We start from the raw sequence: 27,111 nt of genomic DNA on the forward strand, positions 1-27,111 counted from the left end.
GAAGTACACAGAAACACGAGGTACAACTACGTGGTGTGCTTTAACCGAAGTAATCGACACTGCAGTACACAGAAACACGAGGTACAACTGCGTGGTGTGCTTTAACCGAAGTAATCGACACTGCAGTACACAGAAACACGAGGTACAACTGCGTGGTGTGCTTTAACCGAAGTAATCGACACTGAAGTACACAGAAACACGAGGTACAACTGCGTGGTGTGCTTTAACCGAAGTAATCGACACTGAAGTACACAGAAACACGAGGTACAACTGCGTGGTGTGCTTTAACCGAAGTAATCGACACTGAAGTACACAGAAACACGAGGTACAACTGCGTGGTGTGCTTTAACCGAAGTAATCGACACTGAAGTACACAGAAACACGAGGTACAACTGCGTGGTGTGCTTTAACCGAAGTAATCGACACTGAAGTACACAGAAACACGAGGTACAACTACGTGGTGTGCTTTAACCGAAGTAATCGACACTGCAGTACACAGAAACACGAGGTACAACTACGTGGTGTGCTTTAACCGAAGTAATCGACACTGAAGTACACAGAAACACGAGGTACAACTGCGTGGTGTGCTTTAACCGAAGTAATCGACACTGAAGTACACAGAAACACGAGGTACAACTGCGTGGTGTGCTTTAACCGAAGTAATCGACACTGCAGTACACAGAAACACGAGGTACAACTGCGTGGTGTGCTTTAACCGAAGTAATCGACACTGAAGTACACAGAAACACGAGGTACAACTGCGTGGTGTGCTTTAACCGAAGTAATCGACACTGCAGTACACAGAAACACGAGGTACAACTGCGTGGTGTCCTTTAACCGAAGTAATCGACACTGCAGTACACAGAAACACGAGGTACAACTGCGTGGTGTCCTTTAACCGAAGTAATCGACACTGCAGTACACAGAAACACGAGGTACAACTGCGTGGTGTCCTTTAACCGAAGTAATCGACACTGCAGTACACAGAAACACGAGGTACAACTGCGTGGTGTGCTTTAACCGAAGTAATCGACACTGCAGTACACAGAAACACGAGGTACAACTGCGTGGTGTGCTTTAACCGAAGTAATCGACACTGCAGTACACAGAAACACGAGGTACAACTGCGTGGTGTGCTTTAACCGAAGTAATCGACACTGCAGTACACAGAAACACGAGGTACAACTGCGTGGTGTGCTTTAACCGAAGTAATCGACACTGCAGTACACAGAAACACGAGGTACAACTGCGTGGTGTGCTTTAACCGAAGTAATCGACACTGCAGTACACAGAAACACGAGGTACAACTGCGTGGTGTGCTTTAACCGAAGTAATCGACACTGCAGTACACAGAAACACGAGGTACAACTGCGTGGTGTACTTTAACTTGACTCTTCCGTCACTTGCAGTTTGATGGTCATTTGTAATAATAATAATAATTAAAAAAATAAAAATAATAAAACATTTTTATTTACAAAATGTTATTTAAATTGGAATGAGTTTAAAAGGGACACAAACTGATTACTGGTATGATGTTAGTGAGAGAGACAAGTCGGTTTAGTAACCACACGCCAAGGAATGGGAAATACTTGCTATGGGTTGATGTCGGTACTGGCACGTCAGCACAATACCCGTCAACCTTAAAACTCGGTGATAAATCATTACTACACAGAGGCCTGGACAGTGAACTTTAAATCTCTCCTACACCAATGGCGTAGCCAGGAGTTTATATTGGGGCGTCATCCACTGTAGAAAGGCGCCAACAGCGTCTTGAAGTCGTGTCATGAAGCGACATGCCAGCAAAAAACGATGGTGGGAACTGGGGAAAAAACGTTTGACACCCCACCCCATTCCCACCTGGCTACGCCAGTGTTGTACACAGGGTGATTAAACAATACAACTATAGGCTCTGACTGACTGGTTTTGCTAACTTTAAATCTATTGGTCAATGTACATGACATGTCCAGGTGGTCCATAATCAGCTATAACCTGTATAACAAAGTTATTACATTTAGTAGATTGTCGTTATTTTCGGTTGCTAACTCAGTCTTAATGGACTTTGTATACACACATGCCAACAGATCACCTAGTGTGGCCAGGATGAGCCGACGCCTAAGAGGAAGACAAGATAATATATACTCTTCAAAAAAAGTAGGGGAACTCTAATAAGAATTTACAATTGCCAAAATTGTAAGGTATATTAGCTGCGGGGAATGGATATACGGTAATAGTGAATTAATTGGGCAAACATTACAACCGGTAGTTCAGTATTACAGTAGGTTTTATGACCACCAAAGATCTTAAAGGACGATTGGGGTCAGGAGTGAAATTTGAAAGTTGACGTTTTTTTATCAGTAAATCGCAAATTCAAACAATAAAAATAACTAAAAATAAACAATAACAACTGTATGATCAACAGAATAAAAAAGATTAACAGAAATAATGTTCCACAGTGATTAATGGACCTTCCTGGAAATTGGCAAAATCGAGAATGACACCCTACGCACGTGTACGGGGCAACTGCGTGATGCATGTGCAAACTATGGAATTTGTTTTGGTGTGTTGATAAACAGACCTGAACGTCCTTTACTAGGATGTCTGTGGTCAAAACGTATGTTCGGTCTAATAGCTGATATTAACATTAATATTTCAGGTTCCCCTACTTCTTTTGAAGAGTATATAAGATAAATTTCATTGCAGACATCCCACATTTGGAAGAGTGTACAAACAGTACAAGCAATCAGTACAAAAACATATAATATGAAATAATCAATGTGCTCAACAAATTACCGTATTAATCAGTAGGTCCTATCATATATAACAGTCTTGTTATCACGATACTGCAAACTGCGATTCTGACAACCACTGCTGTAAAATAGCACCTGATAATCAAAAGATTCCAACAGGATAAGAAACGCGTGCATGTGTTTCGTGAATACTACAGGATTCAATCATTAGCATACAGTTTGGTCGTGACAGCGTTCATTGAGGAACACGGGCACAACCATCTATCCTACTCGCAGTATTTCCCATTCCAACCAGTGCTCTAAAGTATGACTGGAATATCGGAATTATGTCACTCTGCCAATACTGCATGTTGACGAGTCATTATTGGTAATCAACGGCGAGTTTCTGCTTTCCGTTTTAGACCAACTATCCACATTACACATTTATACACCCGTTTACTGCACGATGATATAAAAATTAGTTCTTGTTTATTATAAAATGATCTTCCCTAATCGCCCTAATCGTGCCCGCCTTGTTACCAGGTCAGCATCTGTCTATCAGAATGGAATATACATATTTCCCTACCTCCGTGCATCCGATTGTCCATCCATCTTTCTTTTCGTGTTTTATTTAGTTTCACTGACTTGTTAAATTATACAGGACAAGCGACAGCGCGGCTATATAAGCATATTTATGCATTTTTATTCTAATCTCTCTAATAAAGGTCTTCTGTGAGCTATGCGTTTATAAATCCACTTAAAGAAGTCCCCGGCCTAGCGGACTTTGATCTGAGATGATGTCCTAATGTGCTGTGATCATTGCGCAAACACACTGTCTTCTCGGGCTGAGCTCAAGACAAATCTGCTCCAGACAGTCGGCAAAGAGTCACGTGGTCTGCAGGTCAGTGTGACACGGAGCTCACGGTCATGGCACGAACATCTCAAGAACAAAACTGCACTCCGAATCGTCAACCAGCAGATGATCAGTGGATATCGTTATTTCTTCTCAAAACAATTACTGCTCCTAACCTTCTCCACAAAAATATTATGTTCCAAGATGTATGAAAACGAGCTAACAATAAACGGTATCTAACGGACACCAATGTAGTATTCTGTCTCTTGCAAATGTTGAAAACCTAGGTTTAAAATCTATTTAAACGTCTTTTCTAACTAACACTTACTTACCACCGTAGCGCCTGTAGTTAACTTACGTGTAATGGAGAAATCCATTTCAAGTTGACTTGTACACCAAAGAGCAATCGATTTCATTGTGCCTTTTTCACTTGATGGCATGGCATTGGCGACCTGGTCATCACCTAGGAGCAGCCAGTCGTATGTCTTTAAATTGTTATCAAACGTATATGTGTTAACAGTATTTGTTATAAAAATAACGAATGATGATCTCACCACTGGGTGTGTAAGAAATATATAGTACATAGTAAACGTCTCTGGGACAAACCACAATGAGCCATTTCCACCCTCTTTCTTCATCTACCAACGCCATTAAATGTCAATCAGTTATTATAACGTGATCTAATTATAAACGAATACTCGGGGATTATTTATGTTCTTGTATTTGTGTGTCAGTTCCAGTTATTATGAGGTGTAACTCTGTGAACTTTAATAGACTATCTGCCTCACTGTATATGAGGTGTAACTCTGTGAACTTTAATAGACTATCTGCCTCACTGTATATGAGGTGTAACTCTGTGAACTTTAATAGACTATCTGCCTCACTGTATATGAGGTGTAACTCTGTGAACTTTAATAGACTATCTGCCTCACTGTATATGGGGTGTAACTCTGTGAACTTTAATAGACTATCTGCCTCACTGTATATGAGGTGTAACTCTGTGAACTTTAATAGACTATCTGCCTCACTGTATAATCTGCACAATTTTAACCAATGGACGGTAACGAAGGAAGAAATGTTTTATTTAATGACGCTTTTAATTACGGTTCTATGGCGTCGGACATAATATGGTTAAGGACCACAAATATAATTAGAGAGGAAACCCGCTTCCGCTACGCAATGGCCATGGGCTACTCTTTACGATTAGGTACAAGCGATATTTTATATGCAACATCCCAAAGACAGGATAGTACATACCACGGTCTTCGTTACACCAGTCGTGGAGCACTGGTTGGAAAGAGAAATAGCCCAATGGGCTCACCGACGGTGATCGATCCTAAATCGACAGGTCATCAGGCGAGCGCTTTACCACTGGGCTACGTCCCGCCCGGACACTAGCAAATATATTCGATGACAATTAATTAATTATTACGGATCCGACACGGGCGCCTGGCATTATTTGTCATACAGTTTTGTTTTAGTCCATAATATAAATTACGGACACTTTAAAAATACACGCCACCCTCCACTGAGTGGATTCGAACGACTGACCATTTGTGCAATAGTCCAACACATTTGAGCTGATAGGGAAAACCCCACTATTACTGTAAGGGATACTACACTATCAACAATACAATAAGTATAAATCATACAAATAATTCAATATGTAAAACATCTTATTAAAGACGCATTGTCCACCTTTTTCTAGGAATGAAATGTCTACTGCGTAATTCATAAACATACAACCGACTACACGTGGGAGCGGTAAAATAAACACAGAGGTTTGTAAGACCACGTGGAGAGAAATACACGTAGATCGAGAGAGAGAAGAAAACCGGTTTTCCAAGTTTCCAATAATAGCGACACGCCGCCATGCAGTAACCCAGCAATGTGAAACATCTGACTGTCAATATCCAAGTTGAAGACGTCAGAGGACGACCTCGCTAAAATGGAAGAATTCACACCGCGCTGAAACATGGCAGCCGCACCGACGACGACAGCCGAGGACGCCGAGAACGCCGTGACGTCGTTGAACACCACGTCGCCGACGTTCGAATGGCGCGAGGACAAGGTTGATGTGGAGTATTTCCAAAACGACGACACGCTGCCGAGCGTGGTCAGATTCGAGGAGACGGACCCGGGAAAACTGAGTCCGGGTTTAAGGATATACGCCAAGCAACCGGTGCAGTTATACACAAGGACCCACAAGAAAGTGGCCCGGGCCCGCACCATCATGAAAGACAAGGAGGGGACCTACTTTGAGGTGGGACAGACTCTCCTCATCCCTGAAGACTATGAAGGTAAGACGCGGGTAACAAGGCGAGGGGTAATTACAAAAATAAGGGGTAGAGATGAAGGCAGGGGTGGATTTAGGGTGGGCTTTATGAGTAGTAGTGTTATTGTATATATAGTGAGATGAAGGCAGGGGTGGATTTAGGGTGGGCTTTATGAGTAGTAGTGTTATTGTATATATAGTGAGATGAAGGCAGGGGTGGATTTAGGGTGGGCTTTATGAGTAGTAGTGTTATTGTATATATAGTGAGATGAGTTACAATGAAACGACATTGGATCATTGAAAAGCTGTGATCATTACATGTGTAGCCTTTACATGAACGAACGCGCGTGCTCACACACACACACACAGACACACACACACACACACACACACACACACACACACACACACACACACACACACACACACAGACACACACACACACAGACAGACACACACACACACACACACACAGACACACACACACACAGAGAGACACACACACACACAGACACACACACACACACACACACACACACACACACACACACACACACACACACACACACACACACACACACACACACACACACAGACACACACACACACACACACACACACACACACACACACACACACACACACACACACACACAGACACACACACACACACACACACACACACACACACACACACACACACACACACACACACACACACACACACACACACACACACACACACACACACAGACACACACACACACACACACACACACACACACACACACACACACACACACACACAGACACACACACACACACACACACACACACACACACACACACACACACACACACACACACACACACACACACACACACACACACACACACACACACACACACACACACACACACACACACACACAGACACACACACACACACACACACACACACACACACACACACACACACACACACACACACACACACACACACACACACACACACACACACACACACACACACACACACACACACACACACACACACACACACACACACACACACACACACACACACACACACACACACACACACACACACACACACACACACACACACACACACACACACACACACACACACACACACACACACACACACACACACACACACACACACACACACACACACACACACACACACACACACACACACACACACACACACACACACACACACACACACACACACACACACACACACACACACACACACACACACACACACACACACACACACACACACACACACACACACACACACACACACACACACACACACATACACACACACACACACACATACACACACACACACACACACACACACACACACACACACACATAAAACAGGTGCGTACGCACAGTACATAGAAAGAAATAGATAGAGGAGATATTGTGAGTGTGTGTTTGAGAGAGAGAGAGAGAGAGAGAGAGAGAGAGAGAGAGAGAGAGAGAGAGAGAGAGAGAGAGAGAGAGAGAGATGAAATAATGTAGGAAGTCCACTTGTGATATTTCAAGCACCATCAGTATGTATATTTTAACATTTGTTTATTCTTCCATTTTCTATTTACATTATTACTAATAAGCCATACACAAACCAGTTTGGGATTGTCATTTTACCTGTACCGCTGTCTCCAGTACAACGACAAAGATTAGCACCACCGCCATAAATAGAATACACCTTGAAGTAATATGTTTCTGTTTAAGTAGACTGTATTTTGAGGAAAGTTGTGGGTGGGACCTCCCAGACTGGTCGTATATTAGTCATGTCTGCTCGCCCTGTAGGTCGTTACCTCATTGTTCAGCACACGTTCCGCTTTAAACTACAACAAACAACATCCACAACCTGCAAGGGTTAATCATAGATTAAAATAAATTAATATTAATTCTGTTCTTACACAACAGGGTTAATACAGGGCATTTATGTTCATATTAAATATTTAGTTTAGTCTTTCTACATATTATGATCAACCTGCACTGTTAGTCAGGGGGTCAGGAGCTGAACCTGGAAAGTTGTTCCAAAGTTTTTCTCTCGGTTTTTTCATGTTATATAGGTATTGTTCTCTATGAAACTGCGTGATGGCATTCTCCCACCATTGAGCATTTTCATAAATATGCAAATTAGCGACCGCCATTACTGAAAAATGTCTTTTCTGCAATATCTCTGTAACAAGCCAAGCAAAGTTGACGTATGAGGGCTCTATACATATGTTTCGAGGGTCAAAGATTATGATTAATACATTTTAATAGTGCTCATTGCTATGGTTAAGCGGCTACGAGCATGTACCCTGTTTTGGTGACGATTCATGTTTCCAGGAATCGGTTCGGTATGTGTTTGTTCGAAGAAAAAAAAAACCTTTGGAACAACTTTCCAGGTTCAGCTCCTGACCCTCTGACTAATAATGATACAGTAAGGAGTCTAATGTTTTGTTATAAGATCTCATGAACTCAATACTGACCAACTAAATGCTACTCTAAGAATACACAATATTTATTGATTTCTTTACGAATTTATATTCAAAGATGACATAAAATCTGGCTACGTAAATGATCTGTATATCATGTACCTACACATAAGTCACTAAACCAGAGTAAGTATACATATTTCTGTGTTTGGTTTTAAAATATTTCTTATAACAAACATCGTCAATCATCTGTGTTATTGTCATCATTACTATCTTCCCCTTCTGCACTTGTTTCATCATCACTGTCAGGTAATAGATACAAATAAGTCTGTAAATATTGGCACACACAAGGTTTTTGATACAAACCTAATCTACAGTCGTGCCATATGTCTGCAGGCCAGTAACAGGGATATAGACATTGACGACCTGATGTCCCATGAATTGGCTCCACTGCCAACAGCTCTATTTACAGACTCTGGTGATATGAGGATTTCAGCATCAAAATCCGTCTTGAAAAGAGATATGAAAATTGAGGTGTCATCAAGAGTAGCCCATGAAGAAATTGAAGGCATTGTCATTGATGGTTGTGCCCTTCTCTGGATACCTACTTGGCCTGCTGTTGGAAATGTGCAGACATACATTAATGCCTTCAAGCATAAAATAGCAGAGAAGCTCACCAAATTTGATGTATATCTAGTCTTTGATAGGTACAACCATTTCAGCACCAAAGAGTCAACACGATTAGCCAGGTGTACTGGCAGGGTGTATCAGTCGACGCCCTCAACACCAATTCCCTCCCAGAAAGAAGTGTTGACTGTTACAGGCAATAAGAAGCAGCTCATCAAACTGATATGTGCGGGTTGGCAAAGTGATGAAGACTTTGTCCAGCACCATACACAGGAGCACACACTTTTTATAACAGGACAGGACACTATCGCAATTAGCAAGGGCGTTGTTATAGAGAGACAAGATATGTACACCAGTCATGAGGAAGCTGACAATATTATAGTGCAGCAGGCATTTATGGCAGCTTCAGAGGGGGCATCCGGTGTAGCTGTGATGGCTGATGATACAGATGTGTGGGCCCTCCTGCTGCACCACTATCTGGAGCAGAATATTGACATCCCAATTATAATGCAATCTTCTATACATGAAAGAAGTGCCATAGACATCAAGGCAACTGCTGCCAAATATGCAAAAATCATTCCAAACCTGCTTGCAGGACATTCCTTATCTGGATGTGATACTGTGGCAGGATGCTTTGACATCGGCAAGAAGATGTTGAACAACACTCACTGAGTATGCTTGGAGAAATTGAGGCCCTGGCCTGAAATAGTGAAGCAGGCAACTCAATTTGCTGTTGCTACTTATAGTCAGGAAAGCTGTCATTCTCTCTGTGAGGCTAGAGTAAAGGTATGGAAAACCAGAATAGGCAAGCGGGGCAGCTCAATGCCAAAACTCTGTTCACTGCCACCAACTGATGCTGCTTTCCAGGAAAATCTGAGAAGAACACATCTACAAACTTTCTTGTGGAAGAATGCCTTCTAGGTTGAGCCTCAGAAGATAGACCCGTTAGAGTATGGATGGAGTAAAGATGGGGATAAGCTCTGCCCAACTATAGTTCCTGCAGGAACACAAATGGTCCCTGAGTACATCAAAGAGATCATCAATTGTGGCTGCTCCAGTGACATGCCATGTGAAAGCAATCACTGTGGATGTAACAAAGCAGGAATGGCATGCTCAGTTTTCTGTGACTGTCAGTAACAGGATGCAGCGTCAATATGTCACAACAGGATGAATATTCTATTACCTGACAGTGATGATGAAACAAGTGCAGAAGGGGAAGATAGTGATGATGACAATAACACAGATGATTGACGATGTTTGTTATAAGAAATATTTTGAAACCAAACACAGAAATATGTATAATTACTCTGGTTTAGTGACTTATGTGTAGGTACATGATATACAGATCATTTACGTAGCCAGATTTTATGTCATCTTTGAATATAAATTCGTAAAGAAATCAATAAATATTGTGTATTCTTAGAGTAGCATTAAGTTGGTCAGTATTGAGTTCATGAGATCTTATAACAAAACATTAGACTCCTTACTGTATCATTATTAGTCAGAGGGTCAGGAGCTGAACCTGGAAAGTTGTTCCAAAGGGTTTTGTGTTCGAACAAACACGTACCGAATCGATCCCTGGAAACATGAATGGTCACCAAAACAGGGTACATGCTTGTAGCCGCTTAACCATAGCAATGAGCACTATTAAAATGTATTAATCATACTCTTTGACCCTCGAAACATATGTATAGAGCCCTCATACGTCAACTTTGCTTGCCTTGTTTCAGAGATATTGCAGAAAAGGGATTTGTCAGTAATGGCGGTCGCTAATTTGCATATTAATGAACATGCTCAGTGGTGGGAGAATGCCATCACGCAGTTTCATAGAGTACGATACCTATATAAGATGAAAACACAGAGAGAAAACTTTGGAACCACTTTCCAGGTTAGGTCAAAATATGCATTTGACCCCCTGACTACTATGGGATGGTGCATATAAAAGATCTATTGCTATTAATGGAAAAATGTAGCTGGTTTCCTCGCTAAGATTATATGTCAAAATCACTCAATGTTTTATAATCAATAGCCGATCATTAATAAATCAATATGCTCTAGTGTTGTCGTTAAACAAAACAAACTTTATCTTTTCAAACATATAAATAAAACACCCCAATACCATTGAAAACATGTTTTAATGAATATAACATGAATACACCAGTCCAAAGGCCGATGCTTAAGAAAACTAGTGCTGTCGTTAAACAGAACAAACTTTATCTTTGGAATGTACGGGTGGTTCAAGTAGTTTTATGCTTGCGAAGAATCGTAAAAGTAAATCAATTTGGCGTATGTACCAACTCCAATAAATTTCAATAGTGTTCATGCAGTTTGGTGTCGTTCCTAATGTATGTTTTCTAAAGTGCATTTTAAAACTACTAAAGCACAACGAATTTATAATAGGACAAGACTGTTAAGTAAAATGAGTGTGTTTTAGTTCCCCGTGTGTTGCCGGAGTCTGTGTGTGTTGCAGTGTGTTGGCGGAGTCTGTGTGTGTTGTGGTGTGTTGGCGGAGTCTGTGTATGTTGCAGTCTGTGCGGAGTCTGTGTGTGTTTCAGTGTGTTAGCGGAATCTGTGTATGTGTTGCAGTGTGTTGGCGGGGTCTGTGTGTTTTGCAGTGTGTTGGCGGAGTCTGTGTGTGTTGCAGTCTGTGCGGAGTCTGTGTGTTTTGCGGTGTGTTGGCGGAGTCTGTGTGTTGTGGTGTGTTAGCGGAGTCTGTGGGTGTTGCAGTGTGTTGGCGGAGTCTGTGTGTGTTGGCGGAGTCTGTGTGTGTTCCAGTTTGTGCGGAGTCTGTGTGTGTTGCAGTGTGTTGGCGGAGTATGTGTGTGTTGCGGTGTGTTGGGGAGTTTGTGTGTGTTGCAGTGTGTTGGCGGAGTCTGTGTGTGTTGCGGTGTGTTGGGGAGTATGTGTGTGTTGCGGTGTGTTGGGGAGTATGTGTGTGTTGCAGTGTGTTGGCGGAGTCTGTGTGTGTTGCGGTGTGTTGGGGACTCTCTGTGTGTTGCAGTCTGTGCGGAGTGTGTGTGTCTTGCGGTGTGTTTGCGGAGTCTGTGTGTTGTGGTGTGTTAGCGGAGTCTGTGTGTGTTGCAGTGTTTTGGCGGAGTCTGTGTGTGTTGCAGTGTGTTGGCGGAGTCTGTGTGTGTTGCAGTGTGTTGGCGGAGTCTATGTGTGTTGCGGTCTGTTGGAGAGTCTGTGTGTGTTGCGGAGTGTTGGCGGATTCTGTGTGTGTTGCGGTGTGTTGGGGAGTTTGTGTGTGTTGCGGTGTGTTAGGGAGTATGTGTGTTTTGCGGTGTGTTGGGAAGTATGTGTGTTGCAGTGAGTTGGCGGAGTCTGTGTGTGTTCCAGTGTGTCAGGGAGTATGTGTGTGTTGCGGTGTGTTGGCGGATTCTGTGTGTGTTGCGGTGTGTTGGGGAGTTTGTGTGTGTTGCGGTGTGTTAGGGAGTCTGTGTGTTTTGCGGTGTGTTGGGAAGTATGTGTGTTGCAGTGTGTTGGCGGAGTCTGTGTGTGTTCCAGTGTGTTGGGGAGTATGTGTGTGTTGCGGTGTGTTGGGGAGATTGTATGTGTTGCAGTGTGTTGGGGAGTATGTATGTGTTGCGGTGTGTTGGGGAGTCTGTGTGTGTTGCGGTGTGTTGGAGAGTATGTGTGTATTGCAGTGTGTTGGCGAAGACTGTATGTGTTGCGGTGTGTTGGGGAGTATGTGTGTGTTGCAGTGTTTTGGCGGAGTATGTGTGTGTTGCAGTGTGTTGGGGAGTATGTGTGTGTTGCGGTATGTTGGGGAGTTTGTGTGTGTTGTAGTGTGTTGGGGAGTATGTGTGTGTTGCAGTGTGTTGGCAGAGTATGTGTGTGTTGCAGTGAGTTGGGGAGTCTGTGTGTGTTGCGTTGGGTTGGGGAGTCTTTGCGTGTTGCAGTGTGTTGGGGAGTTTGTGTGTGTTACAGTGTGTTGTGGAGTCTGTGTATGTTGCACTGTTTCGGTCGGAATCTGTGTGTGTTGCGGTGGGCTGGCGGATTCTGTGTGTGTTGCGGTGTGTTGGAGAGTATGTGTGTATTGCAGTGTGTTGGCGAAGACTGTATGTGTTGCGGTGTGTTGGGGAGTATGTGTGTGTTGCATTGTTTTGGCGGAGTATGTGTGTGTTGCAGTGTGTTGGGGAGTATGTGTGTGTTGCGGTGTGTTGGGGAGTGTGTGTGTGTGTTGTAGTGTGTTGAGGAGTTTGTGTGTGTTGCAATCTGTTGTGGAGTCTGTGTGTGTTACAGTGTGTTGTGGAGTCTGTGTATGTTGCACTGTTTTGGTCGGATTCTGTGTGTGTTGCGGTGTGCTGGCGGATTCTGTGTGTGTTGCGGTGTGTTGGTGAGTGTATGTGTTGGGGTGTGTTGGGGTGTCTGTGTGTGTTGCTATGTGTTGGCGGAGTCTGTGTGTGTTGCAGTGTGGGCGAGTCTGTGTGTTGCAGTGTGTTGGCGAGTCTGTGTGTGTTGCAGTGTGTTGGCGAGTATGTGTGTGTTGCAGTGTGTTGGCGGAGTATGTGTGTGTTGCGGTGTGTTGGGGAGCATTTGTGTGTTGCGGTGTGTGCGGAGTCTGTGTGTGTTGCGGTGTGTTGGCGTGTCTGTGTGTGTGTTGCAGTGTGTTGGGGAGTCTATGTGTGTTGCGGTGTGTGCGGAGTCTGTATGTGTTGCAGTGTGTTGGGGAGTTTGTGTGTGTTCCGGTGTGTTGGAGAGTATGTGTGTATTGCAGTGTGTTGCCGGAGACTGTATGTGTTGCGGTGTGTTGGGGAGTCTGTATGTGTTGCAGTGTGTTGGCGGAGTATGTGTGTGTTGCAGTGTGTTGGGGAGTATGTGTGTGTTGCGGTGTGTTGCGGAGTGTGTGCGTGTTGCAGTGTGTTGGCGAGTCTGTGTCTGTTGCAGTGTGTTGGCGGAGTCTGTGTGTGTTGCGGTGTGTTGGGGAGTATTTGTGTGTTGCATTGTGTTGGCGGAATCTGTGTGTGTTGCGGTGTGTTGGCGGATTGTGTGTGTGTTGCGTGTGTTGGGGAGTATGTGTGTGTTGAGGAGTATGTATGTGTTGCGGTGTGTTGGGGAGTATGTGTGTGTTGCGGTGTGTTGGCGGAGTCTGTGTGTGTTGCAGTGTGTTGGCGACTCTGGGTGTTGCAGTGTGTTGGCCAGTATGTGTGTGTTGCAGTGTGTTGACGGAGTCTATGTGTGTTGCGGTGTGTTGGAGAGTCTGTGTGTGTTGCGGTGTGTTGGCGGATTCTGTGTGTGTTGCGGTGTGTTGGCCAGTCTGTGTGCTTTGCAGTGTGTTGGCGGAGTCTATGTGTGTTGCGGTGTGTTGGAGAGTATGTGTGTGTTGCGGTGTGTTGGCGGATTCTGTGTGTTTTGCAGTGTTTTGGCGGAGTATATGTTTGTTGCGGTGTGTTGGGGAGAATGTGTGTGTTGCAGTGTGTTGCAGTGTGTTGGTGGAGTCAGTGTGTGTTGCGGTGTGTTGGGGAGTTTGTGTGTGTTCCGGTGTGTTGGAGAGTATGTGTGTATTGCAGTGTGTTGCCGGAGACTGTATGTGTTGCGGTGTGTTGGGGAGTCTGTATGTGTTGCAGTGTGTTGGCGGAGTATGTGTGTGTTGCAGTGTGTTGGGGAGTATGTGTGTGTTGCGGTGTGTTGCGGAGTTTGTGCGTGTTGCAGTGTGTTGGCGAGTCTGTGTCTGTTGCAGTGTGTTGGCGGAGTCTGTGTGTGTTGCGGTGTGTTGGGGAGTATATGTGTGTTGCAGTGTGTTGGCGGAATCTGTGTGTGTTGCGGTGTGTTGGAGGATTATGTGTGTGTTGCGTGTGTTGGGGAGTATGTGTGTGTTGCGGTGTGTTGGCGGAGTCTGTGTGTGTTGCAGTGTGTTGGCGACTCTGGGTGTTGCAGTGTGTTGCCCAGTATGTGTGTGTTGCAGTGTGTTGACGGAGTCTATGTGTGTTGCGGTGTGTTGGAGAGTATGTGTGTGTTGCGGTGTGTTGGCGGATTCTGTGTGTTTTGCGGTGTGTTGCCCAGTCTGTGTGCTTTGCAGTGTGTTGGCGGAGTCTATGTGTGTTGCGGTGTGTTGGAGAGTATGTGTGTGTTGCGGTGTGTTGGCGGATTCTGTGTGTTTTGCAGTGTTTTGGCGGAGTATATGTTTGTTGCGGTGTGTTGGGGAGAATGTGTGTGTTGCAGTGTGTTGCAGTGTGTTGGTGGAGTCAGTGTGTGTTGCGGTGTGTTGGGGAGTCTGTGTGTGTTGTGGTGTGTTGTGGAGTCTGTGTATGTTGCAGTGTGTTGGTGGAATCTGTGTGTGTTGCGGTGTGTTGGCGGATTCTGTGTGTGTTGCGTGTGTTGGGGAGTATGTGTGTGTTGCGTTGTGTTGGGGAGTATGTATGTGTTGCGGTGTATTCGGGAGTATGTGTGTGTTGCAGTGTGTTGGCTAGTATGTGTGTTGCAGTGTGTTGGCCAGTCTGTGTGTGTTGCAGTGTGTTGGCGGAGTCTGTGTGTGTTGCGGTGTGTTGGCGGGTTATGTGTGTGTTGGGGTGTGTTGGCCAGTATGTGTGTATTGCAGTGTGTTGGCGGAGACTGTATGTGTTGCGGTGTGTTGGGGAGTCTGTGTGTGTTGCGGTGTGTTGGCGGATTCTGTGTGTTTTGCAGTGTTTTGGCGGAGTCTATGTGTGTTGCGGTGTGTTGGGGAGACTGTGTGTGTTGCAGTGTGTTGCAGTGTGTTGGTGGAGTCAGTGTGTGTTGCGGTGTGTTGGGGAGTCTGTGTGTGTTGTGGTGTGTTGTGGAGTCTGTGTATGTTGCAGTGTGTTGGCGGAATCTATTGTGTTGCGGTGTGTTGGCGGATTATGTGTGTGTTGCGTGTGTTGGGGAGTATGTGTGTGTTGCGTTGTGTTGGGGAGTCTGTATGTTGCGGTGTGTTGGGGAGTCTGTGTGTGTTGCAGTGTGTTGGGGAGTATGTGTGTGTTGCAGTGTGTTGGGGAGTATCTGTGTGTTGCAGTGTTTTGGCGGAATCTATGTGTGTTGCGGTGTGTTGGGGAGTATGGGTGTGTTGCACTCTGTTGCAGTGTGTTGGTGGAGTCAGTGTGTGTTCCGGTGTGTTGGGGAGTATGTCTGTGTTGCGGTGTGTTGTGGAGTCTGTGTATGTTGCAGTGTGTTGGCGGAATCTGTGTGTGTTGCGGTGTGTTGGCGGATTCTGTGTGTGTTGCGTGTGTTGGGGAGTATGTGTGTGTTGCGTTGTGTTCGGGAGACTGTATGTGTTGCGGTGTGTTCGGGAGTATGTGTGTGTTGCAGTGTGTTGGCTAGTATGTGTGTTGCAGTGTGTTGGCCAGTATGTGTGTTGCAGTGTGCTGGCGGTATCTATGTGTGTTGCGGTGTGTTGGGGAGGTTGTGTGTGTTGCAGTGTGTTGGGGAGTATGTGTGTGTTGCGGTGTGTTGGGGAGTTTTTGTGTGTTGCAGTGTGTTGGCGGAGTATGTGTGTGTTCCAGTGTGTTGGGGAGTCTGTGTGTGTTACGGTGTGTTGGGGAGTTTGTGTATGTTGCAGTGTGTTGGGGAGTTTGTGTGTGTTGCGGTGTGTTGGGGAGTTTGTGTGTGTTGCAGTGTGTTGGCGGAGTCTATGTGTGTTGCGGTGTGTTGGAGAGTATGTGTGTGTTGCGGTGTGTTGGCGGATTCTGTGTGTGTTGCGGTGTGTTGGCCAGTCTGTGTGTTTTGCAGTGTGTTGGCGGAGTCTATGTGTGTTGCGGTGTGTTGGAGAGTATGTGTGTGTTGCGATCTGTTGGCGGATTCTGTGTGTTTTGCGGTGTGTTGGGAAGTATGTGTGTGTTGCAGTGTGTTGGCGGAGTCTGTGTGTGTTCCATGTGTTGGGGAGTATGTGTGTGTTGCGGTGTGTTGGGGAGTTTGTGTGTGTTCCAGTGTGTTGGGGAGTCTGTGTGTGTTACGGTGTGTTGGGGAGTTTGTGTATGTTGCAGTGTGTTGGCGGAGTATGTATGTGTTGCGGTGTGTTGGGGAGTTTGTGTGTGTTGCAGTGTGTTGGCGGAGTATGTATGTGTTGCGGTGTGTTGGGGAGGCTGTGTGTGTTGCGGTGTGTTGGAGAGTATGTGTGTATTGCAGTGTGTTGGCAGAGACTGTATGTGTTGCGGTGTGTTGGGGAGTATGTGTGTGTTGCAGTGTGTTGGGGAGTACGTGTGTGTTGCAGTGTGTTGGGGAGTATGTGTGTTGAGGTGTGTTGGGGAGTATGTGCGTGTTGCAGTGTGTTGGGGAGTTTGTGTGTGTTGCAGTGTGTTGGCGAGTCTGTGTGTTGCAGTGTGTTGGCCAGTCTGTGTGTGTTGCAGTGTGTTGGCGGAGTCTATGTGTGTTGCGGTGTGTTGGAGAGTATGTGTGTGTTGCGGTGTGTTGGCGGATTCTGTGTGTGTTGCGGTGTGTTGGCCAGTCTGTGTGTTTTGCAGTGTGTTGGCGGAGTCTATGTGTGTTGCGGTGTGTTGGAGAGTATGTGTGTGTTGCGATCTGTTGGCGGATTCTGTGTGTTTTGCGGTGTGTTGGGAAGTATGTGTGTGTTGCAGTGTGTTGGCGGAGTCTGTGTGTGTTCCATGTGTTGGGGAGTATGTGTGTGTTGCGGTGTGTTGGGGAGTTTGTGTGTGTTCCAGTGTGTTGGGGAGTCTGTGTGTGTTACGGTGTGTTGGGGAGTTTGTGTATGTTGCAGTGTGTTGGGGAGTTTGTGTGTGTTGCGGTGTGTTGGGGAGTTTGTGTGTGTTGCAGTGTGTTGGCGGAGTATGTATGTGTTGCGGTGTGTTGGGGAGTTTGTGTGTGTTGCAGTGTGTTGGCGGAGTATGTATGTGTTGCGGTGTGTTGGGGAGTCTGTGTGTGTTGCGGTGTGTTGGAGAGTATGTGTGTATTGCAGTGTGTTGGCAGAGACTGTATGTGTTGCGGTGTGTTGGGGAGTATGTGTGTGTTGCAGTGTGTTGGGGAGTACGTGTGTGTTGCAGTGTGTTGGGGAGTATGTGTGTTGCGGTGTGTTGGGGAGTATGTGCGTGTTGCAGTGTGTTGGGGAGTTTGTGTGTGTTGCAGTGTGTTGGGGAGTCTGTGTTTGTTGCAGTGTGTTGGCGGAGTCTGTGTGTGTTGCAGTGAGTTGGGGAGTTTGTGTGTGTTGCGGTGTGTTGGGGAGTATGTGCGTGTTGCAGTGTGTTGGGGAGTTTGTGTGTGTTGCAGTGTGTTGGGGAGTCTGTGTGTGTGTTGCAGTGTGTTGGCGGAGTCTATGTGTGTTGCGGTGTGTTGGAGAGGCTGTGTGTGTTGCAGTGTGCTGGCGGAGTCTGTGTGTGTTGTAGTGTGTTGGGGAGTATGTGTGTGTTGCAGTGTGTTGGCGGAGTCTGTGTGTGTTGCAGTGAGTTGGGGAGTCTGTGTGTGTTGCGGTGTGTTGGGGAGTATGTGTGTGTTGCAGTGTGTTGTGGAGTCTGTGTATGTTGCACTGTTTTGGTCGGAGTCTGTGTGTGTTGCTATGTGTTGGCGGAGTCTGTGTGTGTTGCAGTGTGGGCGAGTCTGTGTGTTGCAGTGTGTTGGCGAGTCTGTGTGTATTGCAGTGTGTTGGGGAGTCTGTGTGTGTTGCGGTGTGTTGTAGAGTCTATGTGTGTTGCGGTGTGTTGTAGAGTCTATGTGTGTTTCATTGTTTTGGGGAGTGTGTGTGTGTTGCGGTGTGTTGTAGAGTATGTGTGTTGCGGTGTGTTGTAGAGTCTATGTGTTTTGCAGTGTGTTGGGGAGTATGTGTGTTTTGCGGTATGTTGGGGAGTCTATGTATGTTGCAGTGTGGTGGCGGAGTCTATGTGTGTTGCAGTGTGTTGGGGAGTCTGTGTGTGTTGCGGTGTGTTTTAGAGTCTATGTGTGTTGCAGTGTGTTTGGGAGTCTGTGTGTGTTGCGGTGTGTTGTAGAGTCTATGTATGTTGCAGTGTGGTGGCGGAGTCTATGTGTGTTGCAGTGTGTTGGGGAGTCTGTGTGTGTTGCGGTGTGTTTTAGAGTCTATGTGTGTTGCAGTGTGGTGGCGGAGTCTGTGTGTTTTGCGGTGTGTTGGGGAGTCTGTGTGTGTTGCAGTGTGTTGGCGGAGTCTGTGTGTTTTGCGGTGTGTTGGGGAGACTGTGTGTGTTGCGGTGTGTGCGGAGTCACCTCACATTGACGGGGATTAACTCTGTCAACAGATATCACGATCAATATTTGTCACCAACAGTCGACCTGGACATTTCCAGGTAACACATTCTTTGCTGTTTAGCCTCATGCTACAAACACCCAACTATGTTTCTCTTTTCGTTAGTAAAACACTTACAATTGCATACTAATTTTAGGTACGGTATAATAAAATCAAGTCATCTTCTTTCCGTTTTACCAATCGTGAAGTAAAAATCAGTTATAGCTTCACATGTTCCCATTCCTTTTCGAACCCAAACATAGCCAATTTTCTCTACAACAAATAGGCTTATGTTGGAATTTCAGATTGGTATTGAATTTAACAAAGCTAAGTCATGTTCTATTATTTGAGAAAGTCGTAACTTCAACAAAAGCACAAGGGCGGATGCTTGATTTTCTAAGGAGGGGGTGCCTACAGTATTCACGGAGGGGAGGCAATGTTTGAAAGGGTACACATATTACTTAAAAGTAGATTATCAGGTATTATAATTTTGTAATCCTTCCCAGAAACACCAAGATACCAATGTTGTTGGGTTTTTTCTCATACCGGTATGTGCAAAATTATTTATAAATAGGATGACCAGAAGCACTGACTTGAAAAGACCTGATTTTTTAAAACTGGAAAATGGGTTTAATATTTAATTTTACAATCTTACATCAAAGTCAGGAGAGTGTCTTAATTTTTTTTAAACATTTCGATTTCTATACAAAGTTTTAAAATATTCTTTATAAAAGACAAAAAAGAGGTATTATTGCTACATGTCCCCCACTAACAATAAATAAATTGTTTTTATTGTTCTCGCGGGGTGGGGTGAGCAACCACCGCATCTCCCCCTAGATCTACGCCTGAAGTAGTCTATAAATGCATATCGTTGGTTTCAAACCTCTTCGCTCAGCAATCACCAAACCGTATGGATTAACGTTCGCTATACCCGAGGTTGAGGTAAACGAATGCATTGAATGGCACCTGCAGATTAAGTTCGTGTTCAGTGTTATGAGTGTTACCGGTGTATCATTTAATTTGCACTCCCCAAGAATATTCACTCCCCATTCATTATTATACGTATAATTTGCACTCCCCCAGTTATTATTATTCATATAATACGCACTGCCCTTGAATTATTTGCACTCCCCTATTAATATACATATAATGTGCACTCTCCACTACTATGTTTGAATACTGAATACATTCATGATCTCTTTAAGAACTTTGGAGTGATAATAATTTAAGTGCTATTCAATGAATACAATCCACATTCATTATTAGTGCCCTATCGGTCCAACTAGAAGGGTTATCTATAGGTTTCATCTCCGTCCTTCTGTCTGTCTGTCTGGAGTCTGTCCGTCCGTCTGTCCCACATAAAGTTTCCTGGATAGTTTTTTTCCACAATGCCTCGAGATATTGAGCTGACATTTGGTATATAATTTTATCATATACCATAAGAGATCAAGTTTGACTTTGATAACGATTTGCACATTTTGACCGAATTATAGTCCTTGAACATAGAGGATACAGAAATTTGTTTTCCGGATACAACCCCCCCCCCCCCCCCCCCCCCCCTCCTCCAATACCTCAACATACTGAGCTGAAATTTTGCATATAGCTTTATAGTGTACCATTACAGATCAAGTTTGACTTTCTTGACGATTTACTTTACATGTAGCTTTATCAGATACTATTACATATCAAGTTTGACTTTCTTGACGATTTACTTTACATGTAGCTTTATCAGATACTATTACAGATCAAGTTTGACTTTCTTGACGATTTACTTTACATGTAGCTTTATCAGATACTATTACAGATCAAGTTTGACTTTCTTGACGATTTACTTTACATGTAGCTTTATCAGATACTATTACAGATTAAGTTTGATTTTCATAACTTTTTACCCATTTTGACAGAGTTATTATCCTTGAACTTAAGAGATGCGAAAATGTGTTTTTCTGACTTTTTTTTTGTTGCAATTCCTCAACATATTCAGTTGAAATTTTGTGTATAGCTTTACAGATCAAGTTTGACTTTCATGACGATTTACCTATTTTTGACACAGATATATCCCTTGTATGTTGGCGAAATAAAAATGAGTTTTCCAGATTTGTTTTTGCAGTGCCTCAATATATTGAGCTGAAGTGTTGTGTAGAGCTTTATAATGTACTGTTACAGATCAAGTTTGACTTTTATGGCAGTTTGACCATTTGTTTTACAGAGTTATAGCCCTTGAACTTAATGACATGAAAATATGTTTATCGGACTTGTTTTTTCAATGCCTGAAGATACTGAGATTAAATGTTGTGTATAGCTTTGTCATGTACTGTTACAGATCAAGTTTAACTTCCATGCCAATTTACCTATTTTGAACAGAGTTATGGCCCTTGAACTTAGAAGAAAAAAAATTGTTGGGCCCTGTAGGGGGCATGTATTGCTTTAGCAGTACTCCCAGAATGATTGTTATACATATAATCTACACTCCAAGTTATTATACACATGATTTACACACATTTATTTTAGTATATATACAACCTACACTCTGAATTCATCAATATAAATGTATTCTGCATTCCACAAATATGACTATATATATGATCTACACTGCACATTAATTACTATACATATAAAACAGAACGTTTTGTCTAGATTATGTGTATATATAATGAATGGGGAGTGTAGATTATACGTATTATAATGAATGTACAGTGCATATTACATATAATAATGAATGGGGAGTGTAGATTATATGAATAATAATGAACAGGAAGTGCAGATTATGTGTATATCAATACATGTAAGGTGTAGATTATAAGTACATGTATAATAGTGAATAGGGACTGTACAGTATAAGTATACTAATGTATGGGTAGTATAGAATATTTGTCTAATATTGAACGAAGAGTCAGTTATGTGTATAATAATGAATAATGAATGAGGGGTGCAGCTTGTGTGTATATTTAAAAGAACAACGTGTCATTTGGCAGGATTGTCAATTTATAATAATGAATGGGGAGTGTACATATATATTGTATGTATAATAATGAATGGGGAGTGCATATTATATATATTTAAAAACACAAAGTTTTATTTCGCAGGATTGTCAATTGATGGTAATCATTGAGGAGCAATATTATATGTATAATAATGAATGGGGAGTGCAGATAATATGTATAATAATGAATGAGGAGTGCAGATAATATGTATAATAATGAATGGTGAGCACAGATTATATGTATAATAATGAATGAGGATTACATATTACATGTATAGTAATGGGTGGGGAATGCAGATTATACATATACTAATTAATGGGCAGTGTAAATTATATGTCTAATAATGAAATTAGAGTATATATTATACATATAATATTGAATGGGGAGTGTATATTATACGTATATTAATAAATGGGTTGTGCAGATTATATGTATAATAATGCATGTGGAGTGCATATTACATATTATAGTGAATGGGGAGTGTAGATTATATGAATAATAATGAACGGAGAGTACAGATTATGTCTATAACAATGAATGTAAGGTGTATATTATAAGTATAATAGTGAATGGGGAGTGCACATTATATGTATAATAATTTATGGGTTGTATAGAATTTATGTCTTATAATGAACGTAGAGTAGATTGTGTGTATATTATATGTATAATATTGAATGGGGAGTGTAAATTATACGCATAATAATGAACGGGTAGTGCCCATTATAATAATTTATAGTAATTTATGGGTGGTATAGAATATAAATCTAATAATGACTGTAGAGATTTGCAATGCTATCTCCACATAATTCCTGTCATATTAATGGGAAGTAAGGTAAGCAAGGGATGGATGAAGAGATTCTGAGATCCATCCGATTACCACTGATGAGTTATTATTTTTATTCTGCAAATTTGCAAGGGCGGATCCAGGAATGTTTTGGCCTCCTTGGATCCGCCCCTGATTCACATAGCCATCCAGATTCGCCACTGATATTTATATCAACTTTACAAAATGCACTGACCATACAAACATCAAAAACGCTAAAAATATATATAATTATGTGAATGCTTAAAAAATTATTATAACCTATGTGTAATATAAACTGAGGGAGTGCATATTATTCAGAGGGGGTGCATATTATACATATAATATAGACTGGGGGTGCATATTACATGCGTAATACGCACTGGGGAGTGCTTATTCTACGTATAATCTTGACTGGGGAGTGAAAATCCAGGGGAGTGTAAATTATATGTAACACCGGCGTCAAGATTACGTTCTTTTGTTTACCTAGAAAATCCATACCTTCCGTATTTGATTATTACACACATTTCCATTATAGTCCAAATAAAGTGTGTTACATTCAGATGTATTATGTTTTTGGAAGACGTATCTGACTGATACGTCTATTTACGACGGAATAGTTAGAAGACACTTAAGTATTTTTCGATAAACAAACAAGCAATAATACCCATGCCTTTTAAAAACCCCAATTGCGCGCACAAGCACATACAAGTAGGCACACACACACACAGACACACACACACACACACACAGAGAGAGAGAGAGAGAGAGAGAGAGAGAGAGAGAGAGAGAGAGAGAGAGAGAGAGAGAGAGGGGGGGGGGTGTTGAACGAGAGGGGGAGACAGAGTTTGGCATCTTTCAATTATATGGTCGTAGATGAAGCTGTACCTAAAAATGATCATGACTAACCTAATGTGTTCATTCCGTTAATTGTTATTGTTATTTCAGGTTGGTTCGAGCTGGTTCCTTCCGACTTTTGTCGTGCTTCTTGCTTCCGGTCCATTGCGCAGGTGGCGGAAGCCATGCCCCGGAAGTTCTTCACCCGATCTAACCTGAAGGCGATCCGAGTAGCGAAAGACGAGAATGGCGAACAGAAATTCCTGGAGCGGAAGATCTCGTCCGGTACGGTGCTGAGCGTGGACGGTCTGTTCGCGGCGAAGTGGCGCACTAGCGCGCAGACCGGGGTGTTCAAGAAGAAGAGTCAGGAGTGGGTGACGACCGAGGTGAAGTACCTCAAGTGTCTCGACTCCGACCAGAAGGAGGTGCTGCTGCCGCTCTCTCACAGCGGCAAGTTCAACGCGATCTACGAGCGCGGCCACCTCAACCAGAACTCCGTGTACAGGATGAAGGATATCGTCTGTGACCTCAAGCTGCCTATCAAGGCTCGCCTCCTGTACGGGAAGGCCCCCGTCGTGCCGTGCATCTTCACGGGCATGCTCATGATTCGATCCATGAAGGAGGACGACTGCGTTGTCGGCAGCACCGTCCTCAACAAACGAAACGTCCTCTTCGAGGTTCCCGTCGACACCCCATGCTCCGTCCAGCTGGCGGCTCGTCCCGAAGAGTTCACCGACCTGAGCTCGTACAAGGACGCCCAAAAACTGTGTAAGAAGTACGCGCTGTCATACAGCTCGATGATCAAACTGTCACCCGACCTGGACACGGACCAGAAGACGATCCAGCACATCCCCGCCGACCCGGCGATCATGCGCAAGGTGGACGACGCGCTCAAAGCCCTGGACCTCATCACCGACATCAGTCTGACGGACGAGAGCCAGGACTACTTCATGGAGTCGGAGACCGACTCGGCGCAGAGTGACGACCTCTTCCCCATGCCTCTACAGGGCAGTCTGTTCGAGCTGAAGGAGTTCAGGTCCAGAGAATCACACACCCATGTTTAGTATCCACTCTCATAGCACACTGACGTCCGAGGTAACAATAACACGTGAATTGCCCATACCATACTGTCGTAACTGTTAGCAGTACAACGTGCATTGCTAATATCATACTTATGCCACTATTCGCAGTACAACGTGCATTGCTAATGCCATACTTATGCCACTATTCGCAGTACAACGCACATCGTTGATGTCATACTTATGCCACTATTCGCAGTACAACGTGCATTGTTAATGCCATATTTATGCCATACTTCACTACCGTGGGTATCACAAGTATTTCTTATATTATATTCGCGTCTTGTAGACAGACCGGGGCGTATTGTTGATGTCTTACATACGTCTTCGTACAGTGACAGGTGTGTCGTGGGTTCACACAGAAACATGGTACAGAATGCTTTTAGATTGGTGCTTGTGTTATACACCGATGTGATCAGTCTATTCGGTGACTGGTTTTATATATTTATACATAGGTCTGTTAGGTACATATTCCTCATGAGAAACTGACAGACAAACATACACGTGTGCGTGCGCACAAACACACACTGAAAGAATGAGACAGGGAGGGTGGGAGGGAAGGAGGGTGACAGACTGAGACAGATAGACAGAGACAGAAAGCGAGAGTGAAAGAGGATATGCCTTAAGTGATATATAGATATACATAGTTGGTATAAAGTGCTACATATTTGGATGACTTTGACACATATCTCATCTGGCTGTCGAAGACAGTGTTAGTATACAAACGATCACGTGACAGCCCAGAACTAAGTCAAAATACATCAGCAAAGTTTGAACGTGACAGAAGAAGGCAATTATATATATATACATATACATACATACATATATACATACATAATATGTATATGTGTGTGTATTTGTTGGGGTTTTGTGTGTGTGTGTTTATCATTAGTTATCTATTTATACAACAGATTATTACTAGTCATATTTTCATACTTGACGTATATTGCAGAATTATTCTTCACGATAAAATCCATTCTCCATTAAAAAGTTTCTACCTGAATTGCGTAGTACTGTTATTGCACGTGTTATTGGTCTTGAATAACGGGAAGCCGCAAACTACTTATAGGGTTTGGCCCTTTCGGGATATGATACCATGCTCGGGATATGATACCATGCTCGGGGATACTTAAATTGGAATCGTCTTTATTTTAAAGGGTTGGATAGTAACGGCTTGTTCCATCCACCCCCTCTCTAATGATGGGGACAACAACGTTAAAGATGTTGGGGGTTTCACACGTTGTGTATGTAATGAACATATCTGAATGTTAAAGATGTTGGGGGTTTCACACGTTCTGTACGTAATGAACATATCTGAATGTTAAAGATGTTGGGGGTTTCACACGTTGTGTACGTAATGAACATATCTGAATGTTAAAGACGTTGGGGGTTTCACACGTTGTGTACGTAATGAACATATCTGAATGTTAAAGACGTTGGGGGTTTCACACATTGTGTACGTAATGAACATATCTGAATGTTAAAGATGTTGGGGTTTCACACGTTGTGTACGTAATGAACATATCTGAATGTTGCCGTGGGTCTCTTCCCTGACAAAATTTAGATACTCGCTGGTATGTGGTGATCTGTCGTGAGAAGACACGGGCATGCTGGGGTTGTCACAATGTGTTGTCTGTGTGTAAAGTAAACACGTTAACGCGGTCTTCCTTGTTTGGGCAGCACAGAGGCAGCCGTTCAAAACACAGCAGTTGTTTGTCTCAGTATTAGACAGGCTTCCGGTCATGTTGACTTTTGACTGGAAGAAAAACTCTACACGTCATGGGTTAGCTGTTCGCTGGTGCTCTTCAGAATCGTCTCTCAAAGGCGCAGACTCAACGTGAGCAGGACTCGACGGCGACTCACGATTGATTGATTGATATCTGGAATTGTGCTTTGTTATCCATCATCTCCAACATCACCATCATGCAACCCCACACCCACTCCCACCCCTAAAATACTCCTACAAAACCCAACAAAGAAACCCACAAACAACAAGTGTTTTGTTTAACGACACCACTAGAACGCATTGATTTATTAAGCATCAGCTATTGGATGTGAATCATTTGGTAATTTTGACATATATTTTAGCGGAATAGCTCGCAAAATTGTTCAGTAGAAAGGGATCGTTTATATGCACCATCTCACAGACGGGCGAGGCGTAGCCCAGTGGTAAAGCGCACGCCCGATGCGCGGTCGGTCTAAGATTGATCCCCGTCGGTGGGCCCATTTGGGCTATTTCTCGTCCAGCCAGTGCACCACAACTCGTATATAAGAGGTCGTGGTATATGCTATCTTGTCTCCGGAATGGTG

General features: G+C 43.6%; 1 protein-coding gene across 1 annotated transcript; it reads left to right on the forward strand.

The window, feature by feature from the left end:
- The first annotated feature begins 5,452 nt into the window (after positions 1 to 5,452).
- On the forward strand, positions 5,453 to 25,804 carry LOC121374958. Its single transcript, XM_041502110.1, has 2 exons — positions 5,453 to 5,879; positions 23,834 to 25,804. The coding sequence occupies exons 1-2, from the start codon at positions 5,555 to 5,557 to the stop codon at positions 24,784 to 24,786; spliced, it is 1,278 nt and encodes a 425-aa protein (XP_041358044.1). The 5' UTR covers positions 5,453 to 5,554; the 3' UTR covers positions 24,787 to 25,804.
- Positions 25,805 to 27,111: the final 1,307 nt, after the last annotated feature.

The sequence above is a fragment of the Gigantopelta aegis genome, chromosome 6 (genome assembly GCF_016097555.1).
Source record: "Gigantopelta aegis isolate Gae_Host chromosome 6, Gae_host_genome, whole genome shotgun sequence".
NCBI lineage: Eukaryota > Metazoa > Mollusca > Gastropoda > Neomphalida > Peltospiridae > Gigantopelta > Gigantopelta aegis.